The sequence below is a fragment of the Patiria miniata genome, unplaced genomic scaffold (assembly GCF_015706575.1).
Source record: "Patiria miniata isolate m_02_andy unplaced genomic scaffold, ASM1570657v1 HiC_scaffold_19, whole genome shotgun sequence".
Classification (NCBI taxonomy): Eukaryota; Metazoa; Echinodermata; class Asteroidea; order Valvatida; family Asterinidae; genus Patiria; species Patiria miniata.
The window spans coordinates 5,492,439-5,509,640 of NW_024037057.1; the positions used below are offsets into that span (position 1 = coordinate 5,492,439).

Sequence of the window (17,202 nt, forward strand, 5' to 3'; positions counted from 1 at the left end):
AATATTTATAGAGTCTGATGCCGCCGATAGAGCGTGCTAGGTGTGTTTCTAGCTGTGGCGTAAATCTGTGACGGAGAGTGGGATGGGGGAGGGGAAGACCCATAGGGGGCGCTGATCACGATACAAATGCACATCTTTATATGTACTCCCGCTCTATAAAACGACGCATTTTAAGCTGTTTAATTTTAAGCTTTTTTACTCCATTTATCAGTGCTATTGAATACATTTGGATTTTAGGGAAGTTCGAAAAATCCCTCAAAATCCACATTTTTGGTTCCTCACTAAGAACAAGTAGGGGGAGGGAATAATTCAAAAACCCACTGATCACCCCCTGGTCCAAAAGTGGGGAATTTATACCCCAACCCCCCCTGGGATTTACGCCCCTGGGTCCACTAATCGGCTACGGTCCGTTTTTGGCTTCTAAAAGAGTTTGAGGCCTATGACTTAGTGGAATCCGGCTCAATCCAGGCCCTTGTTCTGCTTCAGCAATATTAACTCAAATAATACGAAGCAAAAGTTTGAAGAATATCCCATTTAGTTGTGATGGTAACACTCAAAAAATGATCCTCAAGTCAGAGATGAAGCCGCAGCCGGGAACAGATCCGTGCTCTGGAACTTGAACCCCCAAAGATGAACCCATCATCTGGTGTCCTGCCTCGCCTTGTATAAACCAGTTGAAACAAGATCACGCCAAGTGTAGTCTGTGCTACCTTGCCAGGGTTCATTATCAAAACGAAACTAATTATGAGGATCACGAGTTACAGTTAATATCATAATTGTGTTTACTTAGAGGGGCGTATAGCAGATCTGCATACAATCCATCGCAGTAGGCCATCGAACACCAGTTGAGTACATGGACAATTACCATTGAGTTTACTTTCTGTGAGTGCATCTTCAACTCTTTCTTCCAACGTCAAACCGGTAAATACCAAGATGTCGCAAAAGACCATTCAGGATTTGAATGCCTACATTAAGGCAACAGCCGTCGTGTACGACCACTCCAACACCAAACTCGTCAGCAGGAAGACTAAAGTCAGCAGGCGTAGGAAGGAAGCGTTTCTTTCTGTGCTTCCATACAGGAAACCGTCGTCTGATCACCACTCCCATGAGAGAAGGACTTCATCATCCCGCAAACCAAGAAGCAAACCTGCGAAAGAAAGGTAAGAGACTTTGTAAAGGATGTTCCTAAAAGAAAACTCCAGCTCTCTTAACATATGTATTTAAATTTGCAGAGACTTAAACTCGATGTCACATCTCCGGGATTGGCCCTTCCCAAGAGATTGACCTCCGGCAGTCCAACCAAGACATGAAATGATCAGCATTCAATTACACAATGGGAGGTGATGCCTCATTTCCCAATATAGTAACATTAATTTACAATATATTTACGAAATTTAGAAGCAAAATCAAATGAAATGTATTGACATTTAAAATGTCTGCTTGTGGACCTCTCGTCAGTGCTGTACATGTTAATACATCTCTCTAGTAAAACAGCGCAGGTCCAACGATGAGGCATTAATCTTCTTGAAACGTCTCGTTGTTTTTGTTGTTTTCTTGCAATGTGTGCCACAGTGGTCAGATGGGTGGGGATGATTGTGTGATGCTTCTCCGAAGGGGACATTGCATGTAATTATCTTTTAAAAACTATTTATTTATTTATTTATTTATTTTATTGGCTACTTCCATTTTCTATTGTCTGTTTCTTTCTTGAACGTATATAAATTAACATTTTATAAACCTTTTTGCTCTTCTAATTTCCATTTTGTTCCATTTCTTTCTTGAACTCATATATAAATATATACGTATATGAAACACGGCATCGTTCTCATCTGATATTTTGTCTGAGTGAACACTGAACACATTTTTTGTTTTCATACATTTATACACTTTTTTGTCTTCTTAGTTAACCCATTCTTGAGAGCCAGAAATGATTCGCTGCAAAACAATGCAGGGCAAAATATTTATCTTAAGTAGTTCGCCTGTGAGATAACAGGAGAAATTCAAACAGTAACAGTAACAGAGAGTGACTGTCCATAAACGGACATCGTTGAGCAGTTTTATCACTTAATGCTTCACATAATGACTCTCCATCTTCATATTATTTGATACCAGTCATCAAAAGACATCACACTGCCTTCTTATTTTTTTTTTACCAACAGCGATAGTTTATTTTGTTTGTTTAGATATACAAGAATGACTTGAGTAATTAGAGAGAATTGGGATTCATAAAAGTATCTGTTGACGGATTGAAAGAAGACTATTCCACGTTTAGGGGACCTTAACACAATGGGTAAAGGAAGTTCTAAATTTGGGAAGATAATTTGCAGATCGAGGACTATCCACAAAGATTGAAGATCGAAAAGTGAATTTGGTTAACACGGTTCAAAACTTTTACAGATTAACAGAATGAGACCATTTTAATAAGCTTAAACATAAATAAAGAAACTTCTTATTGATTGCTTTCCTAAAGTTAAAGTATTTTTAAAAATTAATAAATAAGGTGTGTTGTCTTTAGGATTAGTTCACAAGGATTCTATAGAGTCGTTTCTGGAGGTTCGTCACGTTGGTTAGTCTAGATATAAAGCTCGAGGCCAATAAATAAGATTGGATTATTAAAGCCATACTAAAGCATTCTGAAACATATAATAGAGCATCAATTACCTCCATTCGAAAATAGTGGACTTAGAATGTGTCTATTAAATATAATTTTGTTAAGATGAAACAATTTGCATATTTTTGGTTTTAGTAAACGCTAAAGATGATTTATTTAAGATTGAAAGAAAGATTAACGCACCTAATAAACACGTTTGTTACCTTACACTTCAGGGTGAATATTTTGAAACACTTCCTGAAGAATCTCATGATCAAAATGGATGTGTGTCAGCTATAAAAAAGAAATGAACTTTTTTTATCAGAGAAAGGAGTTAATACCTTTTATAAACTAAACAATAATTAACTGTAATCACTTTGGAATATGTTGACCATAGGAGCCAAGGTTTTGATACTGGACAAGTACTGGACAAGGTATCCTGAGCATTTGTACTAACGATGATGTTATCTATCATCGTAGCAGACTTTGGAGCGATCCTGTTTTTTTTTTCTTTCTAAAACTATAGAAAAGCTGAGTGACCGAGAAGAGTTGTTTAAAGGTGTTTGTCGGAGAGTGAGTATTTAAATAACTTCAAAATTAAGTAATATTTTGAAATGAAAATTCATAAAAGGATTTTAATTATGAACGACTTTCATGAGCCCAAATTTCAGCCTGATGTGATTTTTTATTTAGAAATGGGAGCACAAAACCTTTAAACTCGATTATCTCGAAAAGTGATTTTCTGCGTGCCTGAGCTGCTAACGCCCTTTTCCTTAGCACACGACGTAATTGTCAACAGCGCCGAAAGATCTTTCTTCGGCTCGGGATACCAATTTAACAAAGAGTTATGTCGCATGTCACTCTGTAAACGCTCAGCCAAAAGAAATTTTCGGTGGTGGTTTAAGTTGTGCTGAGCTGCCCGGCCATCACGGCGTCATGAGCCAGTTTGAGCACACTTTTGGGGGTCTCAATTTTGGGTAATTGTTTGACAATTTTCTACAGATGGTGATTTTAATTCCCTAAATAGCATGCCATCAGATAATGAATGCTTGACTCATTTGCCCTACCATTTATTTTACTATTTCTTCTTGTACAAGTTTCGTCAATCAACTTGTCACAAAGTTTCGTCATTCAACTAGGCCTGTTTTTCGCCTCCGGTAGTCTTCAGTAGTTGTAAGTCGGCACGTTTTACCTTCTGAGCATGCGTGCCAACTACGGCCGACACGTCGTCACCGCAAAGAAGAAGAACCATCTATCTTCCTCAAACAACTGACCAATGAATGAGGCCGAGCGTTGTCCCAATCCCCAGCGACGTACATCGAGAATTTGTAATCATACACGGTTATATAGTGTTACTTAGCTCTCAAACCCCACGGTGATGTGTTCATAATTATGTACCCTGCTCTTGTGTTTTTCCCAAAACAATTATATTTGTTTTGAAGGCAATCGTTTGATTTCAATGTGGGGCGTCTATTCTACTTTTTGTGTGGTCAGGCAGAATATAATTCGCAATTTGGTAAATGATATTTCATGCGAAAACTCGATTTTCTTTGTTAGATACGTTAAGCAAAGTGAATACATTTCATATTGCTAAAAAAAAATTATTCGCCGTGAAACTCGAAAATAGCACGGGGAGAGCGACATTGAAAAATACAGGCGTTGAAGCAGTTATTGTTTCACAAAATCTACCCGACAAAATGAGTGTTTTGGAGGCTGCATTTTGGAATGATTTCATGCCATGAGTACATGCTACTGAAAACCTGACAGTTTGAAAGATTGTACCCAGAAATAAAAAATGGGACCCTACAAGCTCACTGACTAGGGCCTATTATCTAAAATCACGCCATGTTTCCAAGGTCCAAAAACTGAAGTGTTTACAGCTTTTGCGATATTTGCAAAGTCTGATGCTACTGGCTAGATAAAGCTAGATATAAGTGGGTTTCCAGGCACGGATTCCGTTCCGTTTTTGGCTTCGGGAGAGATTGCGAAGCCCCCAAAGATAAGCCCATGATCTGGTGTCCTGCATCGTCATGTACAAACCATGTTAAAATAAGATCATGTCAGGTGTAGTCTGTGCTATCGTTCCTTGCAAAGGGTTCATTTAATTACCAAAACGAGAACAATCGCATCACGAGTCACAGTTAAGTGTGTTTGCCTAGAGGGGCGTGTAGCTAATCTACATACAATCCATCGCAGTAGTTCATTGAATGCCAGAATATACAGGCCCAGATTACACAATAGGCACAGTAGGCACTTTGCCTAGGGCCTAGGAAAAAAATTGGGGGCCTACAAAAAATTTGGGGGCCGACGAAAATTTGGGGTGGGGGGCCCAACGAAAATACCGCAGTGTGCCATAAAACACATAGACCTACCCACCCACACACACGCGCGCTTACAAAGGCATAGAAGTGAGGTACTTCCTTTGTTCTCGTGTATTAAAATTTTGCATTGTCGCACGCTAATGTAAAAATGCTCTGATTTTAACTAGAATTAATATCCTTCGCTGAAATTCTAAAACTCTTCCATTTCCGACATATCAACCCACCTTGGAAATTCCTAGTTTTTAAATAAAATCCATATATCTTTTTCGTGAAAAAAGTGAAATGTTTTTGAAAACGTTTGAGGGTCTCTTTTTTTTAGAAATTTCGATTTCACCAACTGACGCTGTACAGCATGTATGCATTGGCCCTACGTATAGAATGTACGCGTAAAGTCTGTCGTTCTGAAACACGGTGCCAACCATGGGCGTCGGATCGGTGGGGAACGAGGGACTGGGGGCTGGAACATTTTATGGGAGGGGGGCGTCATGTAGGGGCGTCAATCGCTTCTCAAAAGTGGGGGGGGGGGACATACCTTGATCACAACTGATGCGAAAAGCACTTACTGAAACAGCCTACGTGTTAAGCTGTCTGATAGTGGATCCGGGGTAAGGGGTTCAATCCCCCTTGGTGTCATCTTTTGGTTTTCGCTGCCCGCGGTTATGTCATTTAAGAGTATTAGTTTCCCGTCGTCATTTACCCACAGCAGTTAGCTCGGTCGGTCGGTAAGCTGACTCACAAGTTGGGACTGTCTGCGAAGTCCAGGTTGGCGTCTGCGTATAGGTACGGGGTTCTTTTGCTGACTCGGCAGCAAGGCTTAGTGTGCCACCTCGTTTCCTCCCTTTATGGTACCTGACTTTCGAGTTACATGGATAGACAGGGAAGGAGGTGTGGTGGGCCGGGTACCGAGTCCCGGAAGAGTTCTATGTTGGAAGTCGGTAAGGGGCTCATTGAGTTAGGGTCATAAGTCCAACTCCTGAAGACTTGGCCATCGGCACATAACTTTTTGTTTTATTTTCTTTCTTTTTTATATCGGAGGACAATTACAAGAATGATTAATTTGTTATATTGAGAGCTTGTACTTTTATCGTTCGAAATTATTTTTTAAAATTGCTCGAAAATACAAAATCCAGCTATAATTTGTCGCAAAACTGCATGTAAATGATCAGTACCTTTGCGCATACCTTGTACAGGCCTGTTCCCTGATCCCAGACAGCAGGGGGGGGGGCTTTAAATCCTATATTGTGATTTTTTTTTATATGCGAGTGCGAAGCCCTGAAGGCGTGGGGTCCGGGGATGCTTAAGAGCCCTGGGAAATTTTTGGATTGCAGATGCTCTGCTTGACTCTCTATCGAAATATGCCTTCGTTATAATGAGTCGTCACTAATAAGAATCAGCTCAATTCGTATTTGTGCGAGCGAGCACGTGCTTGTTTGTGTTTTGCACAGCTGTAGCTGTCAACCCCATATGAAGCGACTTTGCGCGGCAGCTTTTGCCGACATGACAGAATGTACAATCTTTTGCCATGGGTTTCAGAACCTGATTTTAGCTTCGCGCAGTTTTAAGCTGCAGTGTTTATTATTTATATTCCCCACTTTGTTCTTATTCCCTCTTTCTTTCCCCTTCCTTCTCCATTCTTCGGAACACTGGTGCCAAGGGCCTACGAAACACTTACTCCGTGCCTGAGAATAAAGACAACTATACGATTCGTTTTCGTTTTACTGAAAGAACACTACCCTTTTTGTGATCCGTGGACAGAACTGTAAAACTGTGAATGTGTTTAAAACTCTGTCATGTCTTCAAACAGTTCCTGAAGAATCTCATGATCAAAATGGATGCGTGTATGATCAGCTAAAACAAAAAGAAAATATTTTTTTATCAGAGGAGGAGGTAATGCATTTTAATAAACAATAATTAACTGTAATCACATTGGAATATTTTGACTATTACAACTCGCATAGAAGCAATTTTGATATATACCAGTTTTGATATAAACCAGAGTGACCGAGAAGAGGTTGTTAAAACATTTTGGAATGATTTCATGCCATGAGTGCCTGCTACCGAAAACCTGAGAGTTTGAAAGATTGTACCCAGAAATGAAAATGGGTCCTTTAATGGCTCACTGACTAGGGCCTATTATTTAAAATCACGCCATGTTTCCAAGGTCCAAAAACTGAAGTGTTTACGGCTTTTGCGATATTTGCAAAGTCTGATGCCGCTGGCTAGATAAAGCTAAATATCAGTGGGTTTCCAGTGCACGGATTCCGGTCCTGTTTTGCCTTCGGGAAAGTTTGAGGCCTAGAGGAACGCAGCTCAATCTAGGCCCTAGTTCTGCCTCAGCAACATGAAATGTTATAATACGAAGCCAACGTTTGAAGAATATTCATCTCCTCTTGACATTAAAAACTCAAAGAATGATCCTCAAGTCAGAGACGAAGCCCCCAAAGATAAACCCATGATCTGGTGTTCTGCATCGTCATGTACAAACCATGTTTAAATCAGGCCAGGTCAGGTGTAGTCTGTGCTACCGTACCTTGCAAAGGGTTCATTTAAATACCCAAACGAAAACAATTGCATCACGAGTCACAGTTAAGTGTGTTTACTTAGAGGGGCGTCTAGCTGATTTACATACAATCCATCGCAGTAGTTCATTGAATGCCAGAATATACAGGCCCAGATTACCCAATAGGCACAGTAGGCACTTTGCCTAGGGCCTACCAAAAATTTGGGGGCCGACGAAAACTGGGGGGGGGGGGGGGGGGAGACTACGAAAATACCGCAGTGTGCCATAAAACACTTAGGCCTACCCACACACACACACGCCTACAAAGACATAAAAGTGTGGTACTTCCTTTGTTCTCGTGTATTAAAATATTGCAATGTAGCACGCTAATGTGAAAATGTCGGACTTAATATCCCTTTTCTAAAACTCTTCAATTTCCAACATATCAACCCACCTTGGAAATTCCTAGTTTTTGAATAAAATCCATAAATCTATTTCGTGAAAAAACTTGTGGGGTACCAAAACGGTACCCCGCAAGTCGGTGGGCATTCATTGTGGGGTAGCTCCAATTGTTCCGGTACCCCATAAGGCAGTGTTTATTCGTTCACCCACACGCGCAGAGAAAAGTTTTTGAAAACGTTTGAGGGTCTCTCTCGGAATTTTCGATTTCACCGACTGACGCTGTACAGCATGTATGCATTGGCCCTACGTATAAGATGTACGTGTAAAGTCTGTCGTTTGCCAACGGTGCCAACCATGGGCGTCCATCGGTGGGGAACGGTGGGGGGGGGGGGGAATGATGTCGTTCCCCAACGATTTTTGTCCCCGAATAAAAAAATGTAGCCTATATTTGATTCTATAGCTCAGAACAGCTGATTTGACTCGAAAAACTCGAAAAAGATGTTTAAATGATAATCTTCTGCTAAAGCTTTGGCAGTCGTCAGAAATTGCCTCAGACCGCACCACAGGGCGCCTAGAATCAAGGGGGCCGGCCCTTAAGCGGGCCCCGAACCCCGTGCCCTGTTTAGGCTTCGCACTCGCACAATTAGTACTGATCAAGATACACATGTATGTACCACCCCCACTTTGAGAAGCGAATGGCGCCCTTGAGAATTTGTGCCAACTAGGCTGTTAGAGCTAGGACCTATACCAGTTTGGCCTGTCCATAGCCTCCCTCCCCCAACAAAAGTGTGTTCTGGATCTGTCCTTGTACACCCAATAGGCCTAATCTATAGCCACAGATTTATATTATGTGGTTTTTAGACAGGGACATTTTCCGGTTCGAATTACATGATTTTCCTGGTGAATCCAACTTCAGGCGTTGATTTCTCATAACATGGTTTTGGGAGACATTCCTCATTTTGCCACATTAGGTCACAAAATGTGCCCCTCGATATGAAAATAAAACAGCCCTCAAACGCACATGAAAGCATTATGATCGCGTTTAAAAATGATCTCCTATCTTGTAAAGCAAAAGTGCCCCTCAAAAACACAAATGCCCCGCGCATTAACAAGATTGTGAACCTTCTCGAGCTGAAAAACTGTCTTTCGAAAACACGAATGACCCCTCTCGCAATAAAAAAATTGTGCCCCTCTCAAAATGGAAAACTGGTTTGTAAAGAAATAATAGTGCTCCTCAGGCTTTTAAAATGTAATGCAAACATTTTTAAAAGTGTATATCAATGTTGGTAGTAAATTTTGCTCCAAGTAACATGTATTCCTTGAAATGAGAACGAAAATAGTTCCACAATTTTCTCCTCTTTCACACCGCCGGAAGGTGCCTTTTTCTGAGCCAATGCCTCTTTTTGGTGATGCCCCCAGTTTGAAAAACGTTTCGCCGCCGCCGATTGGCGTATTAAATGTGCAGGTGTTAGTAAAAATTATACTCGCTTGTTAAGTACACAATACGACCCCAATTTAGATCGTTCAGTCGCCAAAGGTTCATGGATTTGCTTTATTTCATCTCAAAAGCCTTTTCATGACCGTAGACTTGAGTCAAGGCGTATGGCAACCCGAACACGAAAAAACAAAGACCATGCGGGTGGCAGGCTCGTTGGCTCCGTGCGCCGGCATCAGGGGCGTAATTCCCGGGGTGGGGTTTGGGTGGGGGTATATATCCACCATACTTTTTGACCCGGGGATGGGCTATTGAAGCATCCCCCACTTTTTGTGTTGAGAAAAAATGAGGATTTTGAGGTATATTCCGAACGTCCTAGCAACTAAAATGTACTCAATAGCACTTTAAAGTGGAGAAACAAAGTACAAAAGCTTTTTAAAAAAAAAGGAAGCGCGAGTATACATACTTGATAAAGAGCGTCCCAGTATAATGTGGAGTCCAGCCCCCCCCCCCCCCCTTCGAATGTCCACGGCCAGGCAGTTCGGGCGTTTCATGTGCCACCAAAACTAGTGTTTGCCACGGAGAGTTCATTTTTTCCTAGTGCATTGTGGGAGATGGTCGACAAATTCGCCGTGCGGGGCATTTGAATTTGTTAGTTTTTTTTCCGGTCAGTAGTTTCGTAAGCGTATGATTCGAGTATAAATTGGACTTTTTCTTTTCTTTGTATCAATATGGTGTCTTTAGTAAGGCGGCAGAACGCTATGACCAAATTTAAAGCCAATTAGCTAAAGTTGTTTAATGACACTCATTCAAATGGGCCTTGTTTTGTCGACCGTTATTTGAAAAACTGACTTCCTCGGGCAAACTCTTGGTGGCGCAATTCATTGTGAATCCCCCGAATTTTATGATTTTGGTCATCCCTCATTACCCCCCCCCCCACTCGCCGGTACAGATTTACGCCACTGGACGTCATTGCACTCGCGTGGTCAAGATTCTAATCATGCCACCGGCTGACGTTAATGTGACATTGTTATTATAATGGCATCATTCCATAGACTTAATTCCCTAGCGTAAGTACAAGAAAAGATGAATTTTCCCAAGGATTAATTTGAGCTAAGGGATCTGATATAGAATCAGACAAACAAAATTCCCTCGTAAATATTTGTTAACAGGTCAGTAGATTGATATAATAATGAGGTAGGGGAAACTATGTAGAATTTCTCTCAATCAGCGCGACATGTCAGTGCCGGCTGAAAGACGCGCGACGCAAAACAATTGATGAGACAGAATAAAGACGAGCTTGGTTTGGTTTATTGCTCGTAGTGACTCTGAATAGTCATTTATTTGGTACATAAGTGATTGTAGAAAAGAGTTACGTAACAGCATTCATGCGTATAGCGCGATGCTGATGCATCTTTCGTGCAGCTATGAAACACAAAGTAACTCTTCCGCTGCGGAAATAATTATTATGTTTTAAACGCAAAGAGAAAAGCACTTACTGAACAGCCTACGGGTTCAGCTGTCTGACAGTGGATCCGGGGTAAGGGGTGCGAACCTGCTTGGTGTCATCTTTTGGTTTTCGCTGCCCGCGGTTATGTCATTTAAGAGTATTAATTTACCGTCGTCATTTACCAACAGCAGTTAGCGGTCGGTCGGTCGGTCGGTCGGTCGGTCGGTCGGTCGGTCGGTCGGTCGGTCGGTCGGTCGGTCGGTCGGTCGGTCGGTCGGTCGGTCGGTCGGTCGGTCGGTCGGTCGGTCGGTCGGTCGGTCGGTCGGTCGGTAAGCTGACTCACAACTTACAAGTTGGGATTGTCTGCGAAGTCCAGGTTGGCGTCTGCGTATAGGTACGGGGATCTTTTGCTGACTCGACAGCAAGGCTTAGGGTGCCACCTCGTTTCCTCCCTTTATGGTGCCTGACTTTTGAGTTACATGGATGGACATGGAAGGAGGTGTGGTGGGCCGGGTACCGAGTCCCAGAAGAGTTCTATATGGAAGTCGGTAAGGGGCTCATTGAGTTAGGGTCATAAGTCCGACTCCTGAAGACTTGGCCATCGCCACATAACTTTTTGTTTTATTTTCTTTCTTTTTTTCTATCGGAGGACAATTGCAAGAATGATTAATTTGTTATATTGAGAGCGTGTACTGTAATCGTTCGAAATTAATTTTTAAAATTGCTCGAAAATACAAAATCCAGCTATAATTTGTTGCAAAACTGCATGTACATGATCAGTACCTTTGCGCATACCTTGTCCTTTGCGTATACCTTGTACAGGCCTGTTCCCCGATCCCAGACAGCAGGTGGGGGGGGGTCTTTAAATCCTATATTGTGATTTTTTTTATATGCGAGCGTGAAGCCCTGAAGGCGTGGGGTCCGGGGATGCTTAAGAGCCCTGGGAAATGTTTGGATTGCAGATGCTCTGTGGCGCAAATATCAAAATTGTAGCATGACTCTCTATCGAAATATGCCTTCGTTATAATGAGTCGTCACTAATAAGAATCAGCTCAATTCGTATTTGTGCGAACAAGCACGTGGTTGTGTTTTGCACAGCTGTAGCTGTCAACCACCGGCAGTAGCGTTCCCAGGAATTTTTAAGTGGGGAGGGGGGGGGGGGGGGCGCGCTGTGGGGGGCTGGAACATTTCATTGGGGGGGGGGCGTCATGTAGATCAATGATAATTTATTAGAAACTCAAAATCTCAGTGGGAGGGGGGCGACTGGGGGGGGGGGGGCGACTGGGGGGGCGACTGGGGGGGCCGACAAGGTTTCATGGGGGGGGGGGGGGCTGTCGCCCCCCACGCCCCCCCCCTTCCCGTGGCTACGCCACTGACCACCGGATATGAAGCTACTTCGCGCGGCAGATTGTGCCTTCATGACAGAATGTACTATCTTTTGCCATGCATTTTAAAACCTGATTTTAGCTTCGCGCAGTTTTGAGCAGTGGTGTTTATTATTTACATTCTCCTCTTTGTTCTTATTCCCTTTTCCTTTCCCCTTCCTTCTCCATTCTTCGGAACACTGGTGCCTACGAAACACTTAATCTGGGCCTGAGAATATAGACAACCATATGATTTGTTTTCGTTTTACTGAAAGAACACTACCCATTTTGTGATCCGTGGACAGAACCTTAAAACTCTGGTTGTGTTTAAAACTCTGTCATATCTTGAAACAGTTCCTGAAGAATCTCATGATCAAAATGGATGCGTGTATGATCAGTTAAAAACAAATGAAACTTTTATCAGAGGAGGAGGTAATTTATTTTAATAAACAATAATTAATTGTAATCACATTGGAATATTTTGACTATTACAACTCCCATAGAAGCGATTTATACCAGAGTGAGCGAGAAGAGTTGTCAACACTTTTTGGAATGATTTCATGCCATGAGTGCATGCTACTGAAAACCTGAGAGTTTGAAAGATTGAACCCAGAAATGAAAATGGGTCCTTTAATGGCTCGCTGACTAGGGCCTATTATCTAAAATCACGCCATGTTTCCATAGTCCAAAAACTGAAGTGTTTACGGCGTTTATACGAATGTTTACATAGTCTGATGCTGATGGCTAGATGGCCAAATATAATTGGGTTTTCCCGCATCGGCTTCCGTTCCGCGGCCGTTTGAGCTTCGGGAGAGTTCGAAGCCCCTGACTAACGGGAATCAGGCTCAATATGTACTGGTTTTGCTTTAGTAACATTAAATCGAATAACAGGAAGCCAAAGTTTTCAAGACTATAAACCCGCTGGTGGCATTGGAAATGTTAAAAGTGATTATGTAGTCGGAGAAGAAGCCACATCTGTAAACTAATCCGTGGTTTGGAAAACCCCCAAATACGAACCCATGATCTGGTGTCCTGCCTCGCCATGTACTAACCAGTTGAAACAAGACCAGGTCAGGTGTAGTCTGTGCTACCTTGCTAGGACGCATTTAATACCAAAAGGAAAATAATTATGCACATCACGAGTGAAGAGTTAAAGGGCCCAATGCAAGGTAATTTGTTTAATGCAATCCTGAAAACGCACCTCTGTTTGCCATTCAACCTTATTTTAAATTTCCGTTTTGCCGTTTTCAATGGTATTTTGGTGCCTTTTGTGTTTTTAGGCTAATGAGAATTCCATATTCATGAGCAAAGCTGTGATGTCGTTCCGGGCAGAAATCCCAATGTTACATTCATTTCAGCTCAAAAACTTGCTTGAATTTTGGACATATTGCTGTCGTAAAATTTTCTTTCCTTTGGCTATTCCTTGTTGTGTCAGTACATGCCTACATGGCAGTAGCCAATAAGCAAACCATTCTCACAAATGTTGTCAATGAGGTATTTTCCTTTGCTCGCCACACCAAACCATTTCTAGAAACTACTAAAACATTGACAATTACTGTTGTAAACGCCAGTCAGTTTTTTCGTGGAAAAAGGAGACCATCGACACGATGGATCCGAAGACAATCAAAACAGACACATGAAAGTCAGAGATAAACAGCAATGACATTTATTCATTTCAAATGAGGGTCACTATTGTAACTTAATATCGAAGGATTTGTTGAATCATGGACGCTTTCCAGCTACTGGAGTGAGCTTGTGCAATACTGTTCATAGACTCATGACAGTGGATGTGACTTTGAACATAGTTTCATAATGAATTGTTCACAGATCCCGTTCTATTTTAGAAAATGCATTTCTTAAACTAGAATAATGCATTTCTAAAACTAAACAGATTTTCTCTCTTCTTTTTTTTACAGTAATACCAAACATGTAAAACAGAAACTGCAGGTCTTTGTCCGGACTCCCTCCTCACATCAGTCCAAGACACTGTATTTCGAACTCCATCCTGAGACATTCGTCGCATCTCTCAAAGAAACTATCCAGAAGAGGATCGGTGTGGAGGCACGACATCAGCGTCTATACATCAGAGAAATCTTCCAGGTAGGTATACTTTCATTAATAATACCGGTACGGATAAGTTGTTCAATTTGAAATATCAACACCTAGATTTTCGCATTGCGGTATTTTAGAAAGGATAATGTAGAATGCAAGATCTCATATTATTTTCATGTTTTAAACACTATTTTCAAAAAAATCACAACCCCTCCCTCCACACTATAAAAGGCTTCAACGAACGTAATTTGCTGGAAGTTTGAATGATTAACATCTTATCCTCCCTGTTTCTCCTGATTATGTAATTCACTTTCTTACATTGTCCATTTTGTTAGCTCTGTGACTTGCTCACACTTGAGGAAAATGGTGTCGACAAGAAGGAAATCATCTCTCTCCGGCTGTCAATGGAAGACACCAAAGGTAAATGATAGAGGTTGAGGAATAAATGTTCAAGAAAATAAACAATCTGAATCTTAACTATTAATAAAGAACAAGAGTCGTTTTTTGTAGCTGATGTTAATAAGTTAATAAGTTGTAAGTAATAAGTGAAAATATTTCACTGAAGTTAAAAGTTTATGGTTTTGGCAGATAAAGCTAACATTGATGATCAGTATCTCAAGGACTTGTCATCAAAAACTGAATCGTCGTGGAAGGAATTGGCTAAACACCTAGGATTTGAAGAAGGGGAAATTGCAGACATCCAAACCACCAACGAAGGCAGCACTGAAGGGAGCCGTCACATGCTACTCACTTGGTGGGAAAAGACGACAAATCGCGACGAAGCAGCTCAGAAGCTGAGACGAGCATTGGAGGCCATTGGGTTGACTGATTTGGCCCAAAATGTACCGGGTGAGCTAAAAGTGAAAACTAGACTTACGCTGTATTTTTCAGGACACAAATAAGAATTGATGAGGTACCACACGCTCTTTTTTGTACGGCAAATAAGCTATTAAAAAACTATCTTGTTTATTTTTAAACAAATTAAAAATGTAAAAATAAGTGAAAAGCCATTTGTAAACAATTCTATGCACTCTGTTTTCTTCCGTACATCAGTAACAAGCGAATCGAGGGACGAAGCAGCTGGACCCGAGCTGGAAAGACGTCAAGATGCAGGAGTTGACGAGGAGAGCAAACAAAACGGGGCGGCATCAACTGAGGAAGAGAAACTGAAAAAGGAACGAGTTGGTGATGAAGACAAACCTGGACTTATCAGGTAACTTACGATTAAACGCTGCTTTTCGTACTGCATCTCGTGTTTGAAGAATTTTACCCAAGCATCAAATCTGGGAGTTTTTTTGAGATAAATATAACTTCTTTGGAGAACAAAATGTCCCCACTTAAATAATGGCGTAGAGAATGATTATACTGTTATGGTCTTTACCTTTATTCTTTGCCTTGATATGCCAATTCCAACCATTAAGAAGTTTGCCATCAGAACTTTTTTCTGACAGTCGCAGATATGTGCAGGTCTTCATAAGTAGTCATTGCTCACATAGACCGAAGATAATGTGCTTGCAAGTGGATCCAGAAACATCTGTCTTGCTCTTAAAAGTGATAATAAGCGAGAAAATTGGTGTGCATCCTCAACAACAGCGAATGTTCATCCGAAGAAACTTTCGTAACTTTGAGGTAAAATTGGTTCCATATTTCACAAAGTAAACATGTTAATTAAATATACCAATCAGCATTTCATCGAATTAAACGGCCATGCATTGTGGGTTCAGTGACAATCACTTCTGATTCTAATGACATTAGTCGTGTACAGATAGTGCTGCTTTTGATGTCGGCACAATGGAGTTTACGCATTTAAGTTCAAGAAATTTAATAGATGTTGGTTTTACCCCCACCGATTTAGTTTCAAGGTGAAAATGCACCATAAAAAAATGCATAATATATTTAGTTATTGTACCAGCCTAGTGGAACCTGAAACCCCAAACTGTCGTTTAAACCTTTAAGCCTTTAAACCTCGAAAAACGTGTCCTTTAAGAACCTTCTTTCTTTTGCCAGCTCCATAACTTGCTGACACTTCACGACTGTGGAATTCATCAGGACGAGAACATCTCACTCCGTCTGTGTACTGATGGCCTACTAGGTGGTGGACCAAAAGGTAAATGCTTAAGGGAAACATTACCTTTCAAGATGGAGAAAAACTGTGGGCGTTTAGCCCTCATAATATAGCTGGGAATGCCACATCCGATCCTAGATCCTCCAACTAGATTAATGTCACGGGAAAAGAGCGGTAAAACGGTAGATGCTCTATATATTAGCGGTAGTACATGTATTTGGATGTAAATAAATGTCACCACCCCCTTTTCCGATGTTATTCAATAAAGACCAACACAAGAATTAGCAAAAACTTAAGAAAATCAGATTTATTATTTGTTTGCTTTTTCTTTGTGTTTATTTTTTCATTTCTTTTTTTCAAAATTTCAAACGAAAAGGCATCTATTGCATTGTAGTAACGAAAAGGTTTTTATTCTATTTGGCAGACAAACACCCTGTTGATGATCAGTTCTTTCGCGACTTTGCTTCAAAAACTGTATCATTCTGGGAACAGTTGGCCAAATCCCTGGGATACGGAGAAGACGAAATCAGGCAAATCCAAACCACCAACCAAGACAACAACGAAAGGAGCTTAAGGATGCTACTTTCGTGGTGGAGAAAGCAAGCAAATTGCAAAGAAGGATTTCAGAGTTTGAGCGATGCGTTAAAGTCAATCGGGCGTGCTGAGCTGGCTTTAATGATTCCTTCTGAAGAGCAGCGGAGGATGAAACAGGAAGAAGTTGCAGAAGGGGAGAAAAGGAGAACATCATCTCATGGACGCGGACCAAGACAGGAGGAAGGTACTCATCGAGACGAGCCTCAAGCAGAGGTTTATGAGGAAGGGGCTGAAGAACATATCAAGCAGAATGAGACTACATCATCTGAGGACCAGAGACAGGGACAACAGGGAGTTGTTCATCGACACAAATCTCAACCACCGGTACAAGTTGGAGGGACTGGGACAGAAAGCAGATCAGGTAAATAATTACACAGAATCCAATGTAATATGTTACGTTTCTCTCACTTGCTATTTTCATTTGATTGT

General features: G+C 41.3%; 1 protein-coding gene across 1 annotated transcript; it reads left to right on the plus strand.

Annotated features, from left to right (window-relative positions):
* The first annotated feature begins 861 nt into the window (after positions 1-861).
* LOC119726063 lies at positions 862-15,331 on the plus strand. Its single transcript, XM_038197681.1, has 5 exons — positions 862-1,160; positions 13,979-14,162; positions 14,450-14,534; positions 14,703-14,963; positions 15,168-15,331. The coding sequence occupies exons 1-5, from the start codon at positions 934-936 to the stop codon at positions 15,329-15,331; spliced, it is 921 nt and encodes a 306-aa protein (XP_038053609.1). The 5' UTR covers positions 862-933.
* The last annotated feature ends 1,871 nt before the right edge of the window (positions 15,332-17,202 follow it).

What these genes read in the sequence shown, in the direction of transcription:
- LOC119726063 (XM_038197681.1), top strand. Translation starts at nt 934, where the DNA reads ATGTCGCAAAAGACCATTCAGGATTTGAATGCCTACATTAAGGCAACA. An exon ending in AGCAAACCTGCGAAAGAAAG is followed by an intron (nt 1,161 to 13,978) that starts GTAAGAGACTTT and finishes TTTTTTTTACAG; the next exon opens with TAATACCAAACATGTAAAAC. An exon ending in GTCAATGGAAGACACCAAAG is followed by an intron (nt 14,535 to 14,702) that starts GTAAATGATAGA and finishes TGGTTTTGGCAG; the next exon opens with ATAAAGCTAACATTGATGAT.